General features: G+C 35.9%; 1 protein-coding gene across 1 annotated transcript in view; it reads right to left on the reverse strand.

The window, feature by feature from the left end:
- Nucleotides 1-24,515, reverse strand: part of UBR3 (ubiquitin protein ligase E3 component n-recognin 3) — a 97,880-nt gene that overhangs the window by 43,094 nt on the left and 30,271 nt on the right. Inside the window, 14 exon segments of the mRNA XM_054515359.1 lie at nucleotides 5,572-5,660; nucleotides 8,570-9,030; nucleotides 10,498-10,671; nucleotides 11,529-11,633; nucleotides 13,874-14,015; nucleotides 14,438-14,534; nucleotides 17,599-17,738; nucleotides 19,134-19,221; nucleotides 19,711-19,844; nucleotides 20,464-20,516; nucleotides 20,614-20,742; nucleotides 22,258-22,347; nucleotides 22,436-22,501; nucleotides 22,947-23,033. Coding sequence (XP_054371334.1) covers nucleotides 5,572-5,660; nucleotides 8,570-9,030; nucleotides 10,498-10,671; nucleotides 11,529-11,633; nucleotides 13,874-14,015; nucleotides 14,438-14,534; nucleotides 17,599-17,738; nucleotides 19,134-19,221; nucleotides 19,711-19,844; nucleotides 20,464-20,516; nucleotides 20,614-20,742; nucleotides 22,258-22,347; nucleotides 22,436-22,501; nucleotides 22,947-23,033 — 1,855 coding nt within the window.

The following is a 24,515-nucleotide window of genomic DNA, read 5'->3' on the forward strand; positions in this document are numbered from 1 at the left end:
GCCATAAGGAGAGGCGCGTTGGGTGCCAGGCAGAATATTTCTTTGCTATAAAAAACTCCATGCAATGCTCTTGCTCACAGGGCTGAATCAAAATTACACTGTTCTAGTAAGTACTGATTTCCTAGTCAGTTAGTGAGGGTCATATGAAAATGAGCCCTGATCTTCACTGATGTGCAGTTGTTAATATTGTACACATGTCTATCACCATCTAGTGGCAGCCAGCTGTACAGTGAAATAAAAAGCACAATGCATCAATTGCAAATGTTCCAAAACATCCAGGAAACTAAGAAGCAAATGGTGGCAGAGAAGGGAGCGAGCATAAAATATGCTATTTTTTATATTGAACATCACCTCATAATTGTGCAATGCACAATCATGTACACCTATGTATCAAATGCAAGAAATGGCAAGGCCTAGAGTTCCAGCTTTCTTTTCCCACCTTTTCTAAAATATTGTCAATACACAAAAAATATGCAACCGCTCAGTATTTTTCAGAAGCGTAGAAAGAGAATACAATGTATCAATCTGATTTAGAGCAATTCAATGGAAGTCATCAGAATCTGTCAATATTTAATTTACAAAATACCATTAATTCATCACAAATTGCCTATTTTGTAACTTGAGGGAAAAAAAATCCCAGAACTTAGGATTTAAAAGATGTTTAAAATCTGTTCGATATATGCAATTTATACTTTTATTGCCTATGGGGAACAGGCACATAAAAATCAGGCTAATTTACTTTTAGAACTCAGTGATTAAGTGCATGCTTCCTTCACAACTACTTAGATGTGGATGTAGCTAGGCTATTCTGGCAAACAATAAACCTCCAAGGAAAGTAAGCTACTAGCACCAAGGAAGACTTCCTAATAAAGTAATTTGCACCTGAGCTAGTAAAAGAAAACAAAGGGATACTGGCAAGAAATTTAAATCTCAAATAAGTAGAATACCAGAAAAACTGTAACCAAACAAAACCTCTCACTTCATTTGAATGGACTCTGATAAACCTCAATTACTCACTTTAACTAGCTCCAAGGATTTAACCTAATTGATTTCATAGACTTGTCCTAACGACAGCAGTGTGTAAAGAAGGAGCCAAGGAAAAAGCCAAGGTAAAACACATGGTACTGCTATCAGTTCACCAAGCCTCTGTCATGAGATTTGTCTTATGTTGTAGTATACCTCATCCCCTTTCAGTGGGTTCTTTTCTATGTCCTTGGGAATTATTTTACAAATCTGAATAAATATGAACCTTAAAACACTGAAGGAGGATGGACAAATTTAAACTGTGACAGAAATCCAGGGAAGAGCCAAACCCTGTAGCTCCCAAGAGTTTTTTAAAAGTTAATAATTTAGCTCTTTGTTTAGTTTTGTACCAATAGAAGTAGAGACACAAAGCTACAAAAACCTAGCACTTCCTACCTCCTAACAAATTACTGATCAATCTGTTAAAAACTAGCACATTGATGTACTGCAGAATGCATTGCTACCTGATTTTAATTTCATTTCTACTCTCCAGAGCTAAGGATGCATTCTGTTATTTCCTCCACTCAGCAAAGCCCCCAAACCAAAAGGGCTTTGTAAACACAGTACATATAGTTCACAATTTCCACTGGCTGTAGTCAACATTTGTCCTGCTGCACACATTGTGTCAAAGAGGCCCCTGGGTATCAAAGCAACCATTAGTATGCTAATATTCTTTGCCCTGACCCAGCATATACATTCTCAAGAGATCAGTACCTAATTTATTTTTCTATCTGGGTTCAGAAGCTTGAGTGTTAGGAAATATATGTCACCTTGCATTAAGACTCTGAGCTTCTTTTTAAGTCTAACTAAGGAATGTTTCATGAAGGACAAAATGTCATCCTGCTAAGGCACACATTGTAAGAAAGACAGAAAAGATCATCTGCAAACTTATCAGGATGCATTAAAAAAGTTTTAAAATTACACCAGCCACTTCAGAGACATGAAAACTATTGAAGAAATCAATCTTAGCATTTATAATTAACAACTTAACCAATTTGCAATTTTTCAGTATGATAAGTAGTTCAGCAGCTTGCCTGGAACAGATCACATTTTGTTTTTATAAAATTCAGACAGACAAATCTTCACAAATATAACTGTAATTTGTTAAAGGCTACTATTAAGCTAGAACTGAGTGGTTTAGTTTTGTTCTTATCAAGTCCCTTCTGAAGGTTATGAAATTTTAAAAATTTCTTGCACAGAGTTCCCCATGACAAGATAAACCATGGTCTCACCCTGGGGCAGTGCTGGTGAAGCTCAGAGGAGCTGTAACCAGGAGCTATAACCAGGAGCAGGAAGACATGTGGAGCTGAAACCAACACCACATTTTTGACTCTCTGGACAGTCCCTCAGACACATTAAGAGCTCTATCTGCTGTTTTTAGAACACTTTGCTTGGTTTATTATTTTCCTTTTTTGTTTATCCTGCAGCCAAACAGCTAAAGACAGCACAGTGGATGCTGTTCTATCCTAGTTCATTAACATAACTGTTTCTAAATTTCACCTAATTACTTCCAGGCAGGCTTGAATGGCAATGCAGTTCTGCAGATGTCACAGAATATAAATAGAAAGTAACAGGGGGCACAAATGGAAAGTGCTACATAATTGGATTTTTTTCTACAGTAACTATGTGAAAGAAAATGCCAACCTTTATTTTCAGAATCTCAGATGAATTTGTCAATGTCAATTCAAATAAATAAATTCTACTAGTAAAATGAGACACATTTAATATTGAATAATTAACATGTAATTAGGTAACTTCCTTTTAAGCCATGTTTCATTGCAGCATCCCAACAATCAAAGGGGAATACCTCAGGGGATTTAACAGCACCTCTGTGCACTTTATTAAACACTTTAGAAACTAAGAAGTATGTGGGTTATAATAAAATAACCTTTAAGCTTTGGCTATTCTCCATTATTCCTATCTCTTCCTAGGCACATTTATTTTCAGAGTATTTCCAATCTTCTACACTGTCAATAGAAAGGTATTATGAAGTTTTTAAGTGCTATGCCCCAAACCAATTACAACAGTTCTCACGTTTTACCAGTGATAATAATATAAATTTGCCCAAATGACACCAACTGAAACAGTCACAAAACAAGGGAGCTGAGGCCTCACCATCTCTGCATTTTTGACAGTATTACTGTTACAACAAGAGAACTAAATAAGACAAACCTACTGCTGGGCTTCAACCTGTAAGAAAAGTAACAGGTAACAGACTTTGTTTGAGAGGGGAGCGAATTCCTACTGATTTTAGTATGAAAGAATTTTTTACTTTCTAACAGCTATTACAGCACTGTTAGGCTATGACTCAGGGTAAACCTATGAATTACATAAGAGTAGTTTTGAACTGAATCATTCAAAAAAGACTAGTTTCAAAATTCTTACTGTGTTTTGTGCTTTAAAATTAGAATAACGATAGTTTCTGCAACATTTTCAGTCATTTTATGTATCATATAGAGATTGAATTCACAGCCAAACAAACCACTTAGATTCAACAAACTGAAGAAAATATTCCTGGCAAAAATTAATCTAGATTTTTAAACAAACCCCATGCACTATAATGGCATATGAACTTACTTTCTGAGAGCTATTTTAATGCCAGTCAGAACATAAAAGCTAGTACTGGACTATAGTACTACTTCAGTGCATTTTCATAACAAAGTCAGAAAATGGAATGACAACATAGAAGACACTGAAAACAATTAGTGGAAAGGCAAAGTAATTATTAGTTAACACAATGCCTGGAATTCTATTAAGTTGCTGCCAAATATCTTTATGAAGAATTAACTTAATGAAAATGTAGTTTATTAAGTCGTTTCTATCTAGCGCTGTGCATGATCTGGTATAACTGACAATAAACACTACATTTTACATTGAGGCATCTGGAGGTACTAATTCTTTAAATACTAAGAAGCAAGTGATCTAAATCTTGCATGCCCAAGAACTTTTTAATGCACAATCATAAAAATAAAGGCCCAGGTCTGCCTACCTGAGAATTTAATATGAATTAACTAAAAGTTAAGTATTCACAGTCCTTCACAAAAATAAATGCTATGTAATTTACTGATTTAGCTACCATGATTCATCCACAAATCAAAGCAGGTATCTTGAAACATAGCTTATAAAACCTGTGCATGGAAGTAATTATGCACATTTATGCATATAAGCAAATATAGCTGTATAGCTATTGACAGGTCCATCTACATCCATATATAAATATTAAGATATATATCTGATTTCATATATAAAACCCATCAATTTCAAAGCTGCAATATGATAAATTCAAAATATAAGTGACTGAAGATTCGAAGTTTCCCAGTTACTTTCAATTAGCCATGACCATATAAAAACTTAATTTTTAATAAGGAGAACTGCAAGGCTCTTCTTCCTTACTTTAACAATTAGATTACAAACAAATAGCTGCCACTTAGTGAGGCTGACTTACAATACAAATTTCACAGATGAAAATTAGAGTATTGCACATCCTCCAAACATAACACCGTATTTAGAGTGATTAATTTCATAGAATATTAGTAATTTTGGGTTGGACAGGATCTTAAAGATCATCAAGTTCCAACCCTCCTGCTGTGGGCAGGGACAGCTTCCACTAGAGCAGGTTGCTCAGAGCCCCATTTAAGTTTGCTAAGGTATCCAAAACTTAGTAAGTCTAAATGAATCAATCTTCTCAGCAACCTATGAACTGAAGGGAATTTAACAATTTCACAAGACAGACTTTTTCAGCAAATACAGTTGTCAAAATATTTCTAACCAATGCTTAAATTCAAATCAGAACTTCACGGCAGATGATACTTGATGGATGGTCTGGGAAGATTCCAGCTTTTTCTTATCTTTCAGAAGTGCTAATTTTCTGTGAAGTGACCCAAATGACAAAAATATTTTCTATTCCTCAGCTGAACACAAACTAATCAGGATTATGCACTTCTACGCATGAGAATCTGAGAGAACTCACCCTCAAGAAAAACAAAACCTGATTGTGTGTAAAGACAGTATTTGAAAGAGAATACATTATCACTTATAGCAACTGAGGTGATCTAAAAATTATGTTTTCCTTAGATCCATAAACACATTTAAAAGCTAAAATTTTCACCATATTGAACTTTGAGGCTCTATGGAGAAATAATCTTAAATTTTATTACTACAGATTAAAGAAAAATACAATCTTAAAAAGACAAACTAATTTGGGGACATTTTATATTAAATGTAAATACTTTAAAACATATCACATATTCAATCATTTCATGTACTCTATATTAACAAAAACTAGGAATAAATTTATGTCCAACAGATTTAATCTATTCTTTGGCAGTTATGTATTTAGTAATATCTGTGCTATAATCAAAGTTAGGCTCCCTAAGTGTAAAGTTAACAAGTGGATACAAAAGCAGAATCTGAGGGAGGGTTTCCTGTTTGGTTAGATGGTTGGGGTTTTTTTTGTGTGTGTCTTTGTAAGTTCAACTGAGTAGAAACCTTAATACTAACATGTGGGAAAAGGCATAAAAGCAAGCAGTCAACCACACAAAAACTTACCAACATCCATGGCAGTTTCCATGAAGCTTTTCTGCCTCGAGGCAAATTCGGCCAACAGTTTCTGTTGCCTTTCTCTGGCCTTCTGTCGTCTATGTGAAGGAAGGGGGAAGAAAAAAAATAAAAATGGAGCAAAAAAAACCCCTTGAAAATGTCAAGCTGATTACAATTACCACCTTAAACAGTATCATTCCAAATGAAGGTTGATATTAAGGGATAATTACCAAGCCTAAAAAAGGATTCTTTTGCATTTCTAAAGCAGAGTTTTTAAAGAAATTAGTGTTACTTTCTTTTGAGTCTGAAAAATACTGAATAAAATCCTGTCCTGAAACAACCTTCAAAGGTGTTCACCACAAGATCTTTTAACAGATTAGGCCATACCATCACAAGAAAAGGAACTCAATACCTTAATCTTGAAACTTTTTTATCTGTTCCACATGGGATGAAAACCAGAGAGCAATGTCATTTGTACAAAAATGAGTACTTCTGTGAGAAATCAACATTTGCAAATTAATAACAATAGTAAAAGCCTACCTCACTCCCTTTTTGATATCAAGCTTTTGATGGCATGGGAAACAATTATGAATAATTTATTTTCCAGCTAAGCCTCCTCACAGTGGTTCCTTCTCGCCCACTTCCACCCAAAATACTGGCCACCAACAACTTTTGTATTGGGATTTAAAGAACCTTGAGATTGCATCCAGATTAAAAGCCCTTATCTCCCAGAGGCCAAGCTGACTTCACAAACTTCTCCTCATTGTTTGTCACAGCTCTGGATTTATAAATGAAAAACACCAGAGGCTTACTCTTGTCTATTCTACTGTTTAAACTGTTTCAGTGACCTGCACAAGGCTGTATGACCAAGGCTCTATAACTCCCTATATAAATACATACTGCAGTGGGTACAGGAATATTGATGGATGTAAAGCGACAAAGAAAACAGACATTAATTTTCCTTACTTTGACATGAGCTTACAAATAGAGGAAATGGGAGTGTGGAAGTGAGAAAACCAAACAAAAGCCCTATAGTACAGCTTCTCACCACACAAAAAATGTCCTCAGCTGAGGGGGTTACACAGCACCTCCCCAGTGCAGCTACAGAAGTTCTATCATAGCTACAAATTCTGTGCATCAGCATTTCCAAGGCATTTTTTTCCAGTGCTCAGAGATGATTCAGGTAACTAACATGGGCTTTAGAAATATCACTTGTGTCTGATACCCTGATGGGTGAGTGCTCTTACATCTCAAGCACTGTGTGATTATCAGTGTCCTGCACAGGAACTGGCATGGACAGGCCCAAAGCAGCTCACAGAGTGTAACCTGTCATCCTGAAGGGACTTGTTTGTAAGTCAAAGCTTCTAATTTGTTTTCTTAAAGGCACCTGAAAGACCCCAATATCTCTGCCCATTTGTCTGCTACATTTTACAGTCACCATTTCTCAAAATAACTTCTGTTTACGACATCACTAAGATTCATTATTCTGAGGATCAGACCAGAGCATTCATTAGACTTGATTTTATTTATTTCTCCCTGGAAATTTCTCAACACCTCAACTAAAAGCAGAGTGACTGTAAATAGATGCATTTAATAAGAAGACATAAACAAACTCTGACAGATTCAGTACAGCTCAGTAATTTTCCATGATGGCCCATGGGAATATGACACTGCAATTGAAAAAATACTGCAAGCAGCTCAAGCTTGCTTCTAGTTCTGTATTTCAGTTTCTATGGCAACAATCCATTGCCTGAGTGATGCCATTATATGTTGAAGCTAAAAAAAGGTGATTGCTTAACGTTCACTGTCTGCTCAGTCTTCACTGACACAAAACTGGAATTGGGGGGAAAATTAAAACAATTGAAAGGGTAAAAATTGCATCCTGGCTTTATGAACATTGTCACTCTACATTGTCTTTAGTCATTTCAGTTATCACACTGTCCTTCAATAAATTTCATCGGTCCACCAATACCATTATAAATTTAAGAAGAAGATAATCACTCAGAACAACAAAAAATGGGAAACATTCACTTTTACCATTGCTTTAGCCCCCAAACTTAACTGAAAACTTAGTGGGCCTCCCACAGATCCTTGAAAATATCACATCCTTTTACTGAGGGAAAGGAATGACTTTACCCTTTTACTATATGAAAAGTTACTTGTTTCATCCATGCCCCTGCTTCTCCTGTACATAAATCTAGCACTATTGAGTACCACATTAATGATTAGGTGCCCAAAATGTAGCTGTGTTCTATCTAAAGCAGCTATTCATTCTGGCTCTTTCTGATTAGCAATTTTACATGCTAAACCCTGACTATTTCACTCATTAAATGAACTATTACAAACAGTGTTGAAAATTAAACTATTAAATAAAGCAGGACAAAAATAATTTTACTTTGTAAAATATGTAGCATACAAATATATTAAATCTATTTGCCATATTCCTATGTGTTATTTTCCAGTACAGTGTAGGCCTTGGACATATCAGAGAGATTTTCATTAAAAATTTATTTTCAAACAAATAAAATAGCAGAAAAATAAAAGTAATCCAGAAACCTACTGAGTCAGAGGACTGCACTTTTCTACTCAAATTTCTAGAACCACTACTACATATTCTGGTTACATAAACCCTTCAAAATACTGGATGAACAAGTACTCAATTGTCTTCTTGTTCACTCCAACCCGTGCTCTCTACTGCAGCTACTGTGGTAAGTACTCTGACCTCAATTCCCCACTTTCTATGCCCTAACCTTCTAACACTATGCACTGTCCACTCCCCTCAAATCCCATGTTCCAGCCTTTTCCACCAGCCAAGTGTCAGTCTCTTCCCACTGCAGCCAATTCTTTGTGGCTGAGTCTGACATCCCCCAAATGTCAATCTCTGTCTCTCATACCCTCCAGACTCGTTCTTTTAGTATGTAATTCATACAAAATCCTAAAGATCAATCAATAGATGCACAACACACACTGTCCTTCTACTGCTCCTTTATCTTGTTATTAAAGTTACCTTTCTTCTTTATCCAAAGTTTTCTTCTCTGCAGAGCTCATCTTTTTTGGTGGTACAGGAGGTGTCACCTTCCTGCATATCTCTTCAATGATACGTTTATTCAGTCTGCTCTGTACAGCAGCTTTCAGTAAAATTCTTTCTACTGCTGTCATTCCATCTCCGTGCGAGTATCTCGGAATTTCTGGGTGGATTAAAACATCCACATCATCCAGCCATGGGGGATAGTAAGAGTTTTGTTTTCCTGAGAGTTTGTGATGCAATTTAATCAGCAAAGACAGTATACTCTCCTTGACTTCTAGAATGGCTGTGGTTAACTGTGGAGTTGCACCAGGTGCTGACCATTTCATGGATGTTTTGGGCCGAACCACCTGATTTGCCTCGCTGGTGTTCCGATTGATGATCTCCTGAAATTTCTTCCTACGTTCTGCGACCAAACTGAACACTTGAGCTGTCCCTGAGTTCTTGGGAAAAAAATTATCATGATTAATTTGCAAAAATACAAGTATAAAAAACCACACATTTCTAAAACTACAGAAAATATTTGAAGCTAGGAAGAAAACCATGAAACTTAAAGATGCTTCTCCACTCCCAAAATGTATTGAAAGTTAGGATAACAAAATACTAAACCTGCATATTGTATTTTTGTACAAGTCTGTTATATGCAACTGCATAAAAAGCCCAGTACCAAGGGAAAATATCCATACCGAAAAAACTAGCAACTGGTTTTACTCTAGTCTAACTTACAATTCTGTTATCCAGGTAATACTTCCTTAGTTTTTCTAGAATGGTGATAATTTCAGTACCTTTATGTCATTCAAATGCCTATTCAAATCTAGTGAGCACTGTTGCACAACGTAACTCGTTACATCACACAGGTGAATACAGGTGAGCCCACAGATCTCCATGAACATTGTGCATTTTATCTGGATTTATTCGGTAGCATCCAGAGGCCATATAAGCCTGTTTGCCAGAACTTGCTATCCAGGGCATGTGAGCATAGGAGTGCAGTTACTTTAATGACAGAGCACATTTAGATCTATCTTATACTACTCTTGCTTGCAGTACCATATATGCCATGTCCCTACTTTAGATTTTGTCTATTTTTCTGACATGAACATACAAAAGAAATATTCACTGTATTCTGCTACATCTGGCACACAGTAATCTGAAGTACTGTATCCAACAGATACAAAACCAACACTGACCCAGAGATTCTATCATCTACTGGCCATAAATCTTTCAGGATCCCACCATTTATGTATTCCTTTGTTTCACATCAACAGCAACAAATCACTATTAGTAATTTCAAAAATCCTTTCAATATAAGGTTAAACTTACCTAGAGTCAAGAAAGCTAAGACTATTCTACATTATTAAATGTTAGTAGTATCTTGGCAAGATCAAACAGGCCTAAACACAAAGCTCAAGCAGTAAGCTATCAACAGCATTTTATATTCGATAGGAAGCTTTTATTTCCAAATACATATTACAAATGTTTTATTGCTTCAAAGTCTACCAGCTAACATTACCGTCAAGAACATGAAAAAAAGCATGAGCCCTTGCAATATGAATTAAAAGGAAATTCAGGAAAATTAGAAGATTCCACTGAAAGTTAAGGTGAGCACAATTAAAGCACGTTGCTAGTTAATCGCTTAGGAGAACAAACTGCACACAGATCTACCTCTCTCTGGAGGCTCTTCCGCCTTGAACTCTGGTAGATTGAGGACAAAAAAAGTCATTAAATACATCATTAGGAAGGAAGCATCATAGGAAATAACTTCTATTTCTGCTATCAGTAAATAGAGGAAAAATAACTGAAGGAAAAAATATCCTAAGGAACTCATAAAAACAGTAACAAAACTAACAAAAATGCCAACACAGGCAACAACTTAAACTAACCTAGAGAATCTGGTATTTGTATCTACTTACTTGTGATGAAGCTAAACCATCAGAACTTGTACTTGCAGGTGGTTCTCTCTTCACCTCAGGAGCAGTTTCTGGTACTCTTACTCGGACATAATTAATGAAGTGACGCATGTTAGAAACCAAATTACTGCCTGGAAACCAACTATCGTGACAACGCTCTTGTCCACGTGCAGACTCCTAAAACAATTAAGAAAACTGTGGTATACTTTCTCTTATCAAATTTCTCATATTAAATAATTGGTGCTGCTTTTGTAACTGTATTACAGAGGCCATAATATCTTCATATCGAACAGTATGTTGAACATTATGTACCTCAACAAAGCTAATATACCTTTTAGTTTTGATAACTGATGTGAGCCAGTGAGGCTGGTAAATGCATAGGTCTAAGTATTTTATTTGAATATAATCAAATACAGCCATTGGTACTAGCTAGCAGAAGTACTCCAGACAGCAATGCTAAATTGTACAATTGAAGATCAATATAAAAAGTCAGAATTATACAGAAGTCAATCTATGGAAAAAAAAGTGGCAAATTCTTAGTCATAAAGCAGTGTTGATCAGTTAAAAAACTATGGTAATAGAAGGGAATCTGGAATCACAAAAATAATGTCTCTTTATATTCAAATATCATTAAAAGTAGAATTAAAAGTAGAATTAAAATCTGACTTATTCACATATTTTTGAAGATATAGATCTGTAGCAATAAAACGCTCAGTGATAAGGGTTTCAGGTGAAAATTTAGAGATTTTTATACTTAATGATTTAAATTTTTTTGCATAATTTCTAATTTACACAGTGGTAAAGATCTAATCAATCTGTGTAGTCAGACCTCATATACAGAAACTGCTGAAAAACAGAACAAGATACCATATTCTTCCTCACAACAATGTTTTTATTGTTTTATTAGTTGTTCCCCATATAAGTTAATAAAGATACTTTATTCTAACTACTATGCTAAAATCTAATTTTAAAGAATACTGAATCATTAAAAAATACCTCTGTGTTTTGAAGAAAATGATGGTATTTATTCTTACCTCTTCATCTGATTCTTGTTCAGGAGAATTTTCCAACCCCAGCTCAATCAAATATAAAACCATGCAAAGCACATGCTCTGATAAATTCTGATGATCCATCAATATCTAGGTAGGAAAACAGACAAACCACAGAAGATTGAGGCTTCAGTACATCTAAACTTATGAAAGAGTGTTCTGGATAATACATTTTGGACTCTTCAGTTTTTGTGGATTTTTCTGTTTGTTTGTTTTAAATTTGACTTAAAATTATTTTGAGATTTAGGAAAAACCTAACCTTTGGTCATCACCACAAAAGCAAAATTTGATTTTATGTCTTTCCAGTCAAACAAATTTTTACCTTAAAGCCATTACTAGTTCAAGCTGTGGTTTACTTTAACACCAGAGTGACAGGTACAGCTGCACAGACACCACTACTGCCAATTACATGCAAAAAGCTGCTCCCAGCTTTCCCTCCCCTTTTCAGGTCATCAATCACCAAAAGGCCTCACAAGGTCCTAGTCCTATCAGTGATGCTGGCATAACTGGGAGTACCAGAAAGGTTAACATCAATTTAGCTCATAACCATCTTCACACAATCTTTTTTTTTTTATCTTTTATAAAAGACCTTATCTTTAAATTAATAAATGGCCATATCTTTCTTCCAACACAGCTTTCAATGCATTGATAGGAAGAACCAGTACTGCTAAAATTAAAAACCAGGACAACTTTCCTCTTGAGAATAGTCTGAACTGAAGGAAAGAAAATGGCGAAAAAATGCAAGTTACCAAAAAAGTGGGTGAGAAAATATGTTTAAAATTTCATTGCAGATAGGCTACTATACAAATTAGTATTTTTAGAGTGTAGCATAGAAAAGTCTTAAATATTACTTGGCTTTGAACAGATGAATTTTCTAAGTAGATAAAGCCATTAGAAACATCAGAGAGACAAAGTTCTTAAAAATAATATTGTTTTACAACATCTTTTCTAAAAAGTGACTGAGGACCTGATTTAATCAAGCCCAAACAAATCTGAGATGATAGAGGTTATTTAATTAAAGAGGACTCAGTATTCTGTTAATATGAAGAGCACGTGTAATTGTGGCAGTTGGAATCAAAAGTCATATTGACCAATGCTTCTGAAAAGTAACATCACCAAACAGAGTTTACTGCTCTTCCACAGGAAGTCCCAAAAACCAAGAGATATAATAAAGGCTGTCATCAATTGGTAAAATTTCCCAAAGAGGGCAGGCATGACTTAAAAGCCTGCCCTACAAATCAACCACTATGTATTTTCCACCATCCATGAATCTGGTGGGAAAGCATTTGGTATTCCAGCGAAAACAGCAACCCAGTTATGGCTAAGACTCTCAAGATTTAAGCCCTTGTGGGTTCTTAATGGACTAAGAGAACAAGTGGCCAAAGACACCCAAGCAGGACAGTAAAAGATGATGCATTCCTTCCCTACAGTCTCCATTTTTGTTCCATGTCAAAACATTATTTGATCTTCTATGTAGTCCCAAGCTCTCTTTTCCTTCACCAGCCTTCCTGTAGTACAACAGATATTTTCTATTCAACAGAAATTTAACAGTGAAACAAAATACTAGTTTTAGGTAAGCTGGGAGCCCTTAGAAGAGCACAAAAGGAAAAGTCTGCCCAGGAAAAACGCTACTCAAACAAAGCAACTCGTGTAGTCCTTCATCTGCCTCTGCAGCACACTGCTTTGAAAACACTTTCTAAGTACAGATTCAAAGTCCATTTTCTGATGAATGGACTCTTCAAAAAGCCTTGCTTCTCTTGAAGACAGCAGCAAACTATCAAAGATAAAACCAAACATAACTTAAAGGCACCAATTAACCCTAAAAAATGGCTGCTGTAACATTATCAAAAGCCAGAATATATTTGGGAAATGATGTTAGAAACAACTGCAGTTATGAGACTTATTTGACATTGAGGATTTAAAGCTATTAAAGTTTGTATTTTTGAACAGCCACTGCTGATGCCTTAAAATTCTGCAATAGGAGCCAGAAGAACACCACTTATGCCACTGTGCTCCCTGAAACCATCATGGAAGAACAATCTGAATGACAACTCTGATGGTTAATACAGTGTTCCTCAAAGTGGAACAGGATCTTTCATCCACTTGGGTACTGACTTAGTGTGTGTATATATGAAACGATCATTCATGAAATAATCTAAGTGGTAGGGAAAAAAACTCGTACTAGACTTGAAAAATAAACCAAAACCAAAAATATTATATAAAATGGAACCTGACTATTCCAAATAAAGTTTAAAAAGTCATGCTTCCTAAGAACTTCTGCAAAAAATGTCGAAGTGAACCAATGCACTTAATGCAAATCATGACTGTACCTTGTAAAGAAGTGTGAAGAGCACAATGTGCAGAGTTTTACAGTGCAAAAGCTTTATGAGCCCTCTGTAACTTGGGTGTAGCGGTGTTCTCTTCTTGTAAGGAGGCCATGGGTTTCCAGGGAATTTGCCACTTTGCTTTAAGCTGTAGAAACAAATGTTAAATGTTGAAACCACTGTTAAGCACTGCAATAATGTAGAAACCTGTCACTGCTATAGATAAACTTTGCTTTGTGTACCTAAGTGTAAACTAAATAAAAATAGATAAGACTTCAAGTAAGTTGTAAATTATTTTTAAACAGTATCTTTGGTTAAGTATTTTATCTGTGATGACATTCACTACTTTGTCTGTGGCCTTTCTGGTGTATTTTTAAACATTTATGGAAGAGTAACAGACTAAGATAACCAAAACTCTGATATTGCTTGTTATAGATTATTTACTCAAGAACAAATCTGGGTCTTGGAAACACTGATAAGTGATTAGCATTATCAGGCAGTGAAAACAAAACATTTGTTGTGGAATGAGCAAGAGTATGATGTTGCATTTCTAAAAATGATCCAACTTACAACGCTGTGTATCTGTCCATGGCAGACTGCACATCTCTGCGGTAAACTGTTCGAAGTATTACCATGACAGGGTCAAACTCCTTATCCCAAACTTCAGCTGTTGTTTAAAAGAAATTACATGTTAACATTCTCTTTAAAAACCTTACCACTTATTTTAGATTCTCTCCTTAACTAGCTCTAATTATGTCACTTCTATTATATAATTTTTCCTGGCAAACTATGGCAATTTATAATAATTCTTACTAATAATACTTTCTATACTAATAATTACCACTCTTTATCAAACTAGAAAAATATTTGTTGCAAAATTTTGATTGGTTTCAAAAATAAAAACGTAACACTCTATTAAGCAACCCCCAAAACATCATTTCTGTATGCGACTTGTTTTTCTCTTTGTCATTTCCAAGTACTTGTGAGAAAAAGCCTACATTATTTTTCACTTTGTACGTGATAAGCACAAGCCTCTTGAAAGGAGGAAGTAAAGACTGTGGAGCTGTTAGCAGGTGGATGATATTTTACCTTTAAGTGCAGTGAACAAAATTGCTGCAACAACACAAGTCTTGTTCAGTATCAAAAATGGTCAAGATTTGTATCAAATTATATTTGTGATCAATCCTTAACAAATATGCCTTTGTTTTATAACTAGTATTAAGCATTATTTCAGCATTAAAATCTTAGTTACATCCATTTAACTTAGTAGCTCTAAAGTAACATCCAGAGTGGTTGTTCAGAGCAATCACAAACAGAAAAGTCTAAAGAGTCTGTAAAAATATCCCATTTGATGGGTTTTTTTTCTATTTACAAGTCGCTAAAAAACAAAATTAAGTTCCAATCTAAAGCCAAATGAAGACATTAATTCTATGAATTGTTTTGAAGTGTTTAGCTCTCATAACACAAAAAAATGAAGGCAAGATTCAATGACCCCAAACGGAGGAAGAAACCCAGCGGATACAGAATTTGAGCTCCACCAGCAGGCGTAACGTAACACCAGTGCTCACAACATTCTTCAAAGTTCCCACAGGCAGCAATAAGCAGCTTTACCACACTTCTGAGATTAATTTTCCCCAGGCTGGAAGACAAGTGTCTATACTCACACCTAGTGGTCTATCCTCTGTACATTAACCCCTGCTAAGGCTAACAGTTCTACACATATCCTCATAGACTGCTGAGGGAGAACACCTAGCAAAGTTTCCATTATGTATTAAACACAATCAAATTAAGCTTGTGAAAAAAAACCCCACGTTTTTTCTGAACAGAATTTAGTATTGCAGTCTGGAGCACACACCAAGCTTGTTTGGGCTGCTAATGCCTAATGAGAAAAAAGGACTGAGTGAGCCATACAGTGAATATTGGAAATGCACATAGAGCTCATCTTCAGCACACAAATCTACAGCGTGAGAAAGAATCTGGCTCTGGAAGTTGGTTTCGGTTGGTTTTGTTTTTTTAAATGGTGGTTAATGGAACAAAATCTAGGAATCTGTGAACATAAAATAGATTCCACTCCCTCAAATTTAGGGAAACAAGCGATTAGAGGATTAGAGGGAATTGATCTGATCATGACTTGCTTTAACTATGACAGGTCACAGACTACAATTCTTAAAAGCAAAGGGTTTGAGAACCTATATAATCTTACATAGGGAATATGAACACTTAAGAGGGTAAAGAAAGCCATGTCAGCTTTTATTCCTACAGAAGATTTTTCAGCTTTTATTACTTTTAAAAAAAAGGGAATCTGTATAGTGTCATAAACCACTTCATTGTTCAATGCTATAGGTGAGATACTTCAGACAGTTTACCTCTGGAATAAAAAGCTTTCCTAAGTTAAAAAAAAAAAACCCAAACTATATACAAAAAACTGCAAACACTGTAATCTAGCATTAGATTCCCTAAATATGAAGTGCTATAATTAAAAACAGAATAATCCATCTCTTTTTCCTTCACATTGTGTTATGAAAATGACCAGCATGTAATGAGCTCCAGAAACTGGACAGGACATAAGGAAATGTGCAGTTTATGTAACAATAAAATTAAGTTATTTTAGATACATGGGTGTTAAGCTGCCTAATTACACATCAAAGAACCAAGATGAATCAATTTCCAAAACTCTGGTTTCACAAAATTATTTCACTAGTTGTAATTTGTATAAAAGAGCTTTATTGACACTTCAATCTCCCAGTACAAAAACTGGCAAATAATTACAAGTTATTACAATACTAGCACCTACATTAACCACCACCAAATGGTTTCAAAATTGCCAGATTCTAACCTTCCCAGTTCTCAAGGGAGGTATGCGGGGGAGGAAGGAGTTAATCTCTCTTCAGCTTTGCCATTAGCCTGAGGCACAACCAGAGCACATGGAGCATTTCAGATTTCTACAGGCTTATCTGCTTAGTGACATGACACAGTAATGGAACACTGAGTTCTTAAATTATTTCTCTCCTTTGATATACCAATGCTGTGTTGAGTCCAATTTAGATGACAAGCTGGTCAGGGAAAGAAACTTGTCATTTTTGCACTGTATGCATTGTAGAATTACAGAACAATGTTCTATAATAAGTCTAGCCTGAACTTTTTTCTAGGCCTTCACTACTGACAGCAAAAAATTTTACAGGATACTAATACAGTTAAGCAACATAAAATGAAGAATTATGTATTGTGGTATCTTTAATAGTCAAAAGGTGGAGAAGTTCAAAGAAAGTATCTTTGACATTTCACTAATGCAAACAGTTCTAGACTCTACTAAATATACACCAATTTATTTAAATCATAGGAATAATTAAGTATGCAGATCAGTAAAATACAAATAAGATAATTTTTCATTTCTATATTTTCCTTTGCTTTCTGAAGGTACTTGTTTAGTATGAGAAGCTCATTTTCACTCTAGATCAAAATCAATTTATTTAAGACTACTGATAGTCTTTAACAATGCTCTTAAATAAGCAATGGACAATAATGAAAAAGTCAAGTTTTGTGGGGTTTTGGTGGCTGTGGTAGGTTTGGTTTTTTTTGTGGAGAGGATGGGGGGCAGTTTTCAGCACTGGTAGGTTGGGTTTGCTTTTTGGGTTTTTTACAGAAAAAAAGTCCACTACAACAAAACCAAACAAACCCTGGTTAGGCATCTTACCACTGACTGTGTTGCAAGAGAACGCTGATTACCGTACCTTTAGGTGTGTACATTCCTTGTTGCATGGAACCTCCAGGTTCAAAAACAGGGGCTTTAAAGTCAGCAACTGCTGACAGGACTGATTCAAAGCTTAAGCTTCCTGGAATAATACCACTTTTAGGATTAGGGTTTTCTGGAATGTAATGCTTATGTTAAGGAAAGCAAAGTTAATTTAGTTGCAGGACACAGAATTTCCCTCCCCTCTTGATATTTTCCATCAGTCATTTCAGACCACATCTCAGCAGTGCTCTGTGCTTACCACAAGAGGTCTGTATGCTCCAGCTGCTAAGAACAGTAACTGGTACTGAAGAGAATCTAAGCCTCTCAGCTAGGAGGTTAAACTTTTTAAAGTAAGACTTGCTACATATTTGGCTCAAGCTGTTAGTACTTAATGAGAAACCACCCTGTAGTGTATATAAAGTTTCTGTGATTGTCTTCACTTACAAACACTTTGTCTCTCTTCATAGGGAGAATATTTTGCATTTACATCCAAGTGCAGAAAAAGCAAGCAAATAGTTCAGGATCCATAAACACAATGAATAATTCTGCATCTTGGATTCCACACTTCTCATTTTTGGTAGCAAAACTTAACTGACCTACTGACGTTACCCTAGAACACAAGCAGCACTTAGAAGTAAGTAAACTTCTGCTCAGTGATAAGTAATTGCTTATATAAATTATTCACTTATTTTACATAATTAAGTCATTCACTTAAGTGAATTGGTCTAAGTAATCACTTATTTTACATACTTGACTGAGTTACTAGAGCAAATAATAATAGTAATAATAATAATAATTGTTATTCTTATTATTCATTTGTTAGTCTCAATCTCATCCTTTCCTACCTTCGTATTCATAATATTTTTGCTCATTGCCCATACCTGGATTGCAAGCTCTTACATGCAACCAGAACAAGCTATTTAATTTGCCTACACAGCCAAGAGTAATAGCAGGAAAACCTGCATATTTATAGTCAGCTGTCCAGGGACATGTACCCAATGCCTGTGCAGAAGGACTCTTAGAGTTTGCTATTCTTTCCCCATAACACATGCACTTCACTCTAATGTCAAAGCAACATGTAGTATTGCTATTATTTGCATTTTCAGCTATTGATAGCAAAAGCCAATATAATGTAGAATGTCTGTTTTTTATATTGGGATAAACTTAGCAAAAATCAAAGGCTCAAATCCAGACAAATGTGATGCTTTGCTAAACTTTCTACAACACCATTGGAAAACACACATTTTAGCCTTACACCTAAAAGACTTCTAAAGACCAGTACAGCATTTTGTATCAAAAGTAATTTTAACTATTAAAAAAGTATTGTATTTATTGTAAGAAAAACCAAAATTGGAGCCTTTGCTAGTAAGTATATACAGTATATACTGTGTGTATACATATAGTAAGTACATACAAACACACCTTCACACAGTTTTTTAATTATGTAACCTAAAAGCATGTTGTTCAAGCCTCACTACAATCCAGACACCTGCCATTCTCATTCAGAGACATTAGTGAATATATTCCAAGGATATGAGATCCAATAATGAGCTGTGTGTCCTGTCATTCATGCACAGTTGGGCCACCATCTCTGCTCTGAGGATCTCATCATCTGTCATTCCTAGAACGATGAAATGTAAAAAGCTATTAAAACAGCACGATTTTAAGACACACATTCAGTTTTCATTTGACATTAAAAGCATGTCAAACATGATTCAAATTAATACTAAGTAATGATACAGTGCCTTAAAAATACAGGGGGGAAAAAAAGGGGGACATGCAAATATTATGAAAGGCACTATCTCAATCAGAAAATACCAGTATAAACTCAAATTGCTGTCTTTCTGGAAAAGATACAGAATCTTCATGTCATCACCTACACAAATCACCCACTTCCATTAAAGCCAATTTTTTCCATTTTTATGTATTATATCTATTTCTATTTTATAAGGGATTAAAATACAGTAACTAGCAAAGATGAAACTGAGTATTGAATGCTTTAAGTTACTATATGGCTAAACAGCTTTAAGGCACCTACTAAGTGTTGAATATAAATGAAGGTGTAATAATGTTATTTACATACAGATATTCCTAAAGTAGTGACTCTTACCTAAGTGTAAACGAAGACTTAACAAAAGGACCAAAAATGTTAAGGCTCCTTCCAGCATGGACCTTTCATGTTCTGAGTCAAGAACTGTATTTTGATGCTGTGAAGCCATCGTTAACAGATCTACCACCTTAAATCTACACAGCAAAGTCAGAAACAACAATTAAACATTCTCCAACATTAAAACACCAATGTGAAACCTACTGATAAGCTCAGGATAGCACTCACAACAACCTAAAATGAAATACAAAAGCCCAAATGAAAACCCAAAGTACGAACAAACATACATGAAAACCCTCTTCTTTTTAAATTTCAATTTTTATTTAACTATCGATGGAACAGTGCTATAGTGATATTCACTTCACATGAAAACACCTTATATTTAACAACATATAAAAACTAATGCATACTAATTGGTGTTCAAACCCTGATTTTTTTCCAGAAAAGGAAATATTCTGTGTCTCTTACTACTGCTTCAGGATAGGATATCCTAGCATATGAACACATATGAAACTTAAAAAGTCCTAAAGATGCTTAGAAAACAAGTATCTTCACTACTACCTTGTAAATCAAAAGCCAATGCTGTCTAAAATCAAGAGATACCTGTTTTAGTAGAGGCCTTAGGTGTTAGTTTTGGCTAGGCAGAGTTGTATCACTGAAGATATGTATCAGATATGCAATTTTTCTGTTACACACTGTAAATCAGCAGAACAGCCAGCACAACATCAAACAAGAGCATTCATCTTTTAGTCCTACCTTTCAAAAACAGATGAAATAAAATAATCTGGGTCCAGTCTAGAGGCACAGACCTGTAGAAAGAGAGTAAATTAATTTTATTAAATTAATTCTAGTCAATAGTTTGTAGGTAAATAATACTGGCTTGGCTTCTCAGAAAACATAACTTACTTGCAGCAGATAAATGTCAGGATCAATCATTGAATTGCAGAAATGAGACTGCACGTAAGTCATGGCCTGTCCTTTAATTTGTAGACCATTTCTAACCCACATATTGCTGTGAATTTCAGAAAGACTTGCCTGTTCAGGGAACATAAAAAGTTATAAACATTTCAGGGATGTTCAGCTACTCAGTTCAATGTTAGCAGATCATCAGTATGGTACCATAGAAAAATAGAAATCAGATATCAGTTCGAATTGGAAGGGACCTTAAAGATTTCCAACCCTTGTGCCATGGGCAAGGACACTTTCCAGGTGCTTAAAGCCAGTTTGCTTAAAGCCCCATTCACTCTAGTCTTGAACACTTCCAGGGATGGGGTATCCTTGACTTTTCTGGGCAACCTGTTCCAGTGTCTCACCACCTTCACAGCAAAGGATGTCTTTGTGATATCTCATCTAAACTACTCTCTTTCAGCTTAAAGCCATTCCCCCTGGTCCTGTCACTACATGTCATTGTAACAAGTCCCCCTGGGGCTTTCCTGGAGAGTCACAGAACAGTTTTGGTGGGAAGGGGCCTTTAAAGGTCATCTAGTCCAATCCCCCTGCAATCATCAGGGGCATCTTCAACTAGGTCAGGTTGTTCAGAGCCCCATCTAATCTAACCTGGGATGTTCTCAGGGATGGGGCATCTACCACTTCCATGGACAACCTGCTCCAGTGTTGTACCACCCTCGTAGCAAAAAAGGTACTACAGGTCATCTAAACCAGGCCTACTTCACTTTAAACCCACTCATCTTGTTCTATTGCAACAGGCCCTGCTAAAAAGTTTGCCCCCAGCTCTCTTGTAGGCCCCTGTAGAAGGCTACTCTAAGGTCTCCCCAGAGCCTTCTCTTCTCCAGAGCGAACGACAATTCTCTCAGTCCGTCTTCATAACAGAGGTGCTCCAGCCCTCTCATCATTTTATTCACTATCATTACACATAGACATGCATACATACTACAATTTTATAGACTTTTTTATACTAATTGACTTCTGGAGAGTAAGAGATATAAAGATCCACTGCAAGTTTATGAAACAGATACCATACTTTCATATAAGAAAGTATTTCAGACAATGAAAGTAATCAAAGACAAATGATGTGATTTATACATGTAGTTATTCCTTAAAATCTTGAAACCAATTCAAAATGAAGGTATTGTGGTACCAAAATGAACCAAAAATTAAGGCATCACGATTAAAAAGGGATTAGATCTAAAAGCAGTGATTACAAATACTTCTCACTGCCACTTAAGCACAAGTCCAAATTTGCAAATAAAAATGTTGTGCATCCATTCTGGAACTCACTCTCAATTTAAAATACAAAAGATTTGGGTTTCTTGTCAAACTGCACTCCATTCTGTTCACTTTACAATTCTATGTTTCCAGAGGATTGGTCCATCCTACCATTTTTGAAGAGCTGTAGTGAATACTATCATTATGTACTTCTCAGAGTATGATAACTAATGCCCCATTTTTAATTTTGGAAAGAGGAAGGGAAAAAAAAAGATGTTACCCTAACTACTTAGTATATTGTAGTTATTATTGTCATATAGGGCTTATTTTTACATCCCACAATAAGACATACTTCCTATTGTTAAGTTAGAAGTCTGCCCGTACCTGAATCTGAAGTGGGTGAATCATGAGTTTCATCAGCATTTCCTGATCTGGCAGGATAGTATCCAGATCTAGTTCTTGGCATTTAACAGCCTAGAAACAAAAGCAAGCATATGCTGTGTTGAATGATTACATTCAACAGGGAATTTCCATCTTCTGTGAAACTACAACACATGCTTACCTTACTTAAAAACATGGCGAAGTAACGGTGCAGTGGCAAATGAAAAGTAACTTGGTTAGGTGCTGGCTGAAAGTAAAATAAAGGTATTTAATATAATATATTGGACAAAACAAACATACAAATATCTTTGGCACAACCACCAAGGGCAGTATTTTACATGTCTTCATTTGATAGACTTACTTTTCAGTAACACAGCAGTTATTTCATTCTCCTGTCTTTCTGATTATTCAGAAGTTTCCCTCAGACAGGGAAAGCATTGCTTTTAAAACTCACAGCTTAAGCTTGCACCAGCAAATCTAAATCACCAAGACTACAGGAAAAAAAGGGTCCTAGACATAACATTTTAAGTATCAACTACAATCTCTAATTTCAGTAAGGCAATCCTTTTTTGATCACTAGCTTGAATAGTCACCTAAATTAAGGGGAGGGGGCTGGGTGTAGGGAGCGTATCACCTTTTAAATTTAATCAGATTTTCACAGTGCTTTGCTTAAATTCACTAAGGATATTTACCTCATCTACAAAGTTGATAGCATCAAACCAGTCTTGAAGTGCTTCAAGGCAGTATCTGACAACATTGCGTGTGTATTCCTGTGTTTCCTGCAGTTAAGATAAACCAGCACACTTATATGAGCCAAAAAAGTTTTAAGTGCCATTGTTTCCCTACTACAAATAAAACAATTATTTCAATAATATTTTTACAGTACACAGAATCACTGAGGTTGGAAAAGACCTCCAAGATCATTGACTGAACAATACGTTATTGACTAAACCACAGCACTAAGTGCCAGGTCCTGTTGTTTCTTGAACACTTTCAGGGATTGGGACTCCACTCCACTACTCCTGGATAGCCCACTCCAATGCTTAACTACTCTTTTCATGAGGAAATTCTTCCTGTTGCCCAACCTGAATCTCCTCTGCTGCAGCTTGATGCCATTTTCTCGTGTCCTGTTGCTGGTTACCTGTAAGAAGAGGCAAACTCCCACCTGGCTATACCCTCCTTACAGGGTACTACAGAGAATTGTAGGGTCACCTCTGAGCCTTCTCTTCTCCAGGCTGAACAACCCCAGCTCCCCTCAGCTGCTCCTCATAGGACTCACTCTCTAGGTGGTCCCAGTGCCTACTGTTACTTAATTTATCCATTTACTTCTACTGTAGCTAATGGCCTGTAAGTTCTATCTACTTAGAAGGTCCTTACAGTTGGCTAACACAAGAGACCCTAAATGATATGATACCGCAATACTGCATGGATTTCAATGGTAAGCAAACCTTGTTATGATTGCATGATATAACTGTAAGAATGCCATAAAACTACACTATATTTCAGGTTAAATCATGTTTCAGGGCTAGAGCTGTACATTGCCTTCCAGGAGAGAAGCAGTCGTGTGCAAGAAGAAAAAGCAGAAAAGAAGCTAAACCAAATTGCTCTGTGATCAGCAGAACTTGCAAAGCCTATTTTCTTAACAGATTTTTCCTTTAATCTTCACTTCTCCCTAAACACAGACTCCAGACTTGCCTCACACTCTCAGGATATCCAATGACACACTTCTCATGCAAAAGGCAGCAGTGTTCAGGCCAGCCAAAAGTTGTGCAAGTGGCAGCTATTTCAGTCAGGCACCTTTTCACATCAGGAAATACAACAGCCACACTCCCATCCTGTTGCTCCACACTCTATGAAGGACAGGCTCTGCTGGCTTTCCCTATCCTGTGAGACATGAGCTTCCAACCCTCCAGGTTTCATAAGTACAACAACTAAGCTATGAAATTTCTTCAACATTTTCAGATTTATTGATAATGACCAAAAGGTTCAAACATGTGGCTGAAGACATGACTGACAAGACAACTGATGGAGGAGCATGGCCTTAAAAAAAAGACCATCCCATAACTAAGGAAAAATGAAGAGCACTTCAAACAGCCAGAAGCTGTAATTCGGTTTTCAAAAACCAATGTAGACTCATAAATTGATAAATTCATAATGTATCAGTGTAATTTACATCACAGAAAGGCTTTCACAACTGCCTGATTCAAACTGTTCTAAAATCACATGGACTGCTCGCACGGTTTCTCAGTGTGCAGTTCAAT

Source organism: Molothrus ater, chromosome 7 (genome assembly GCF_012460135.2).
Source record: "Molothrus ater isolate BHLD 08-10-18 breed brown headed cowbird chromosome 7, BPBGC_Mater_1.1, whole genome shotgun sequence".
NCBI lineage: Eukaryota > Metazoa > Chordata > Aves > Passeriformes > Icteridae > Molothrus > Molothrus ater.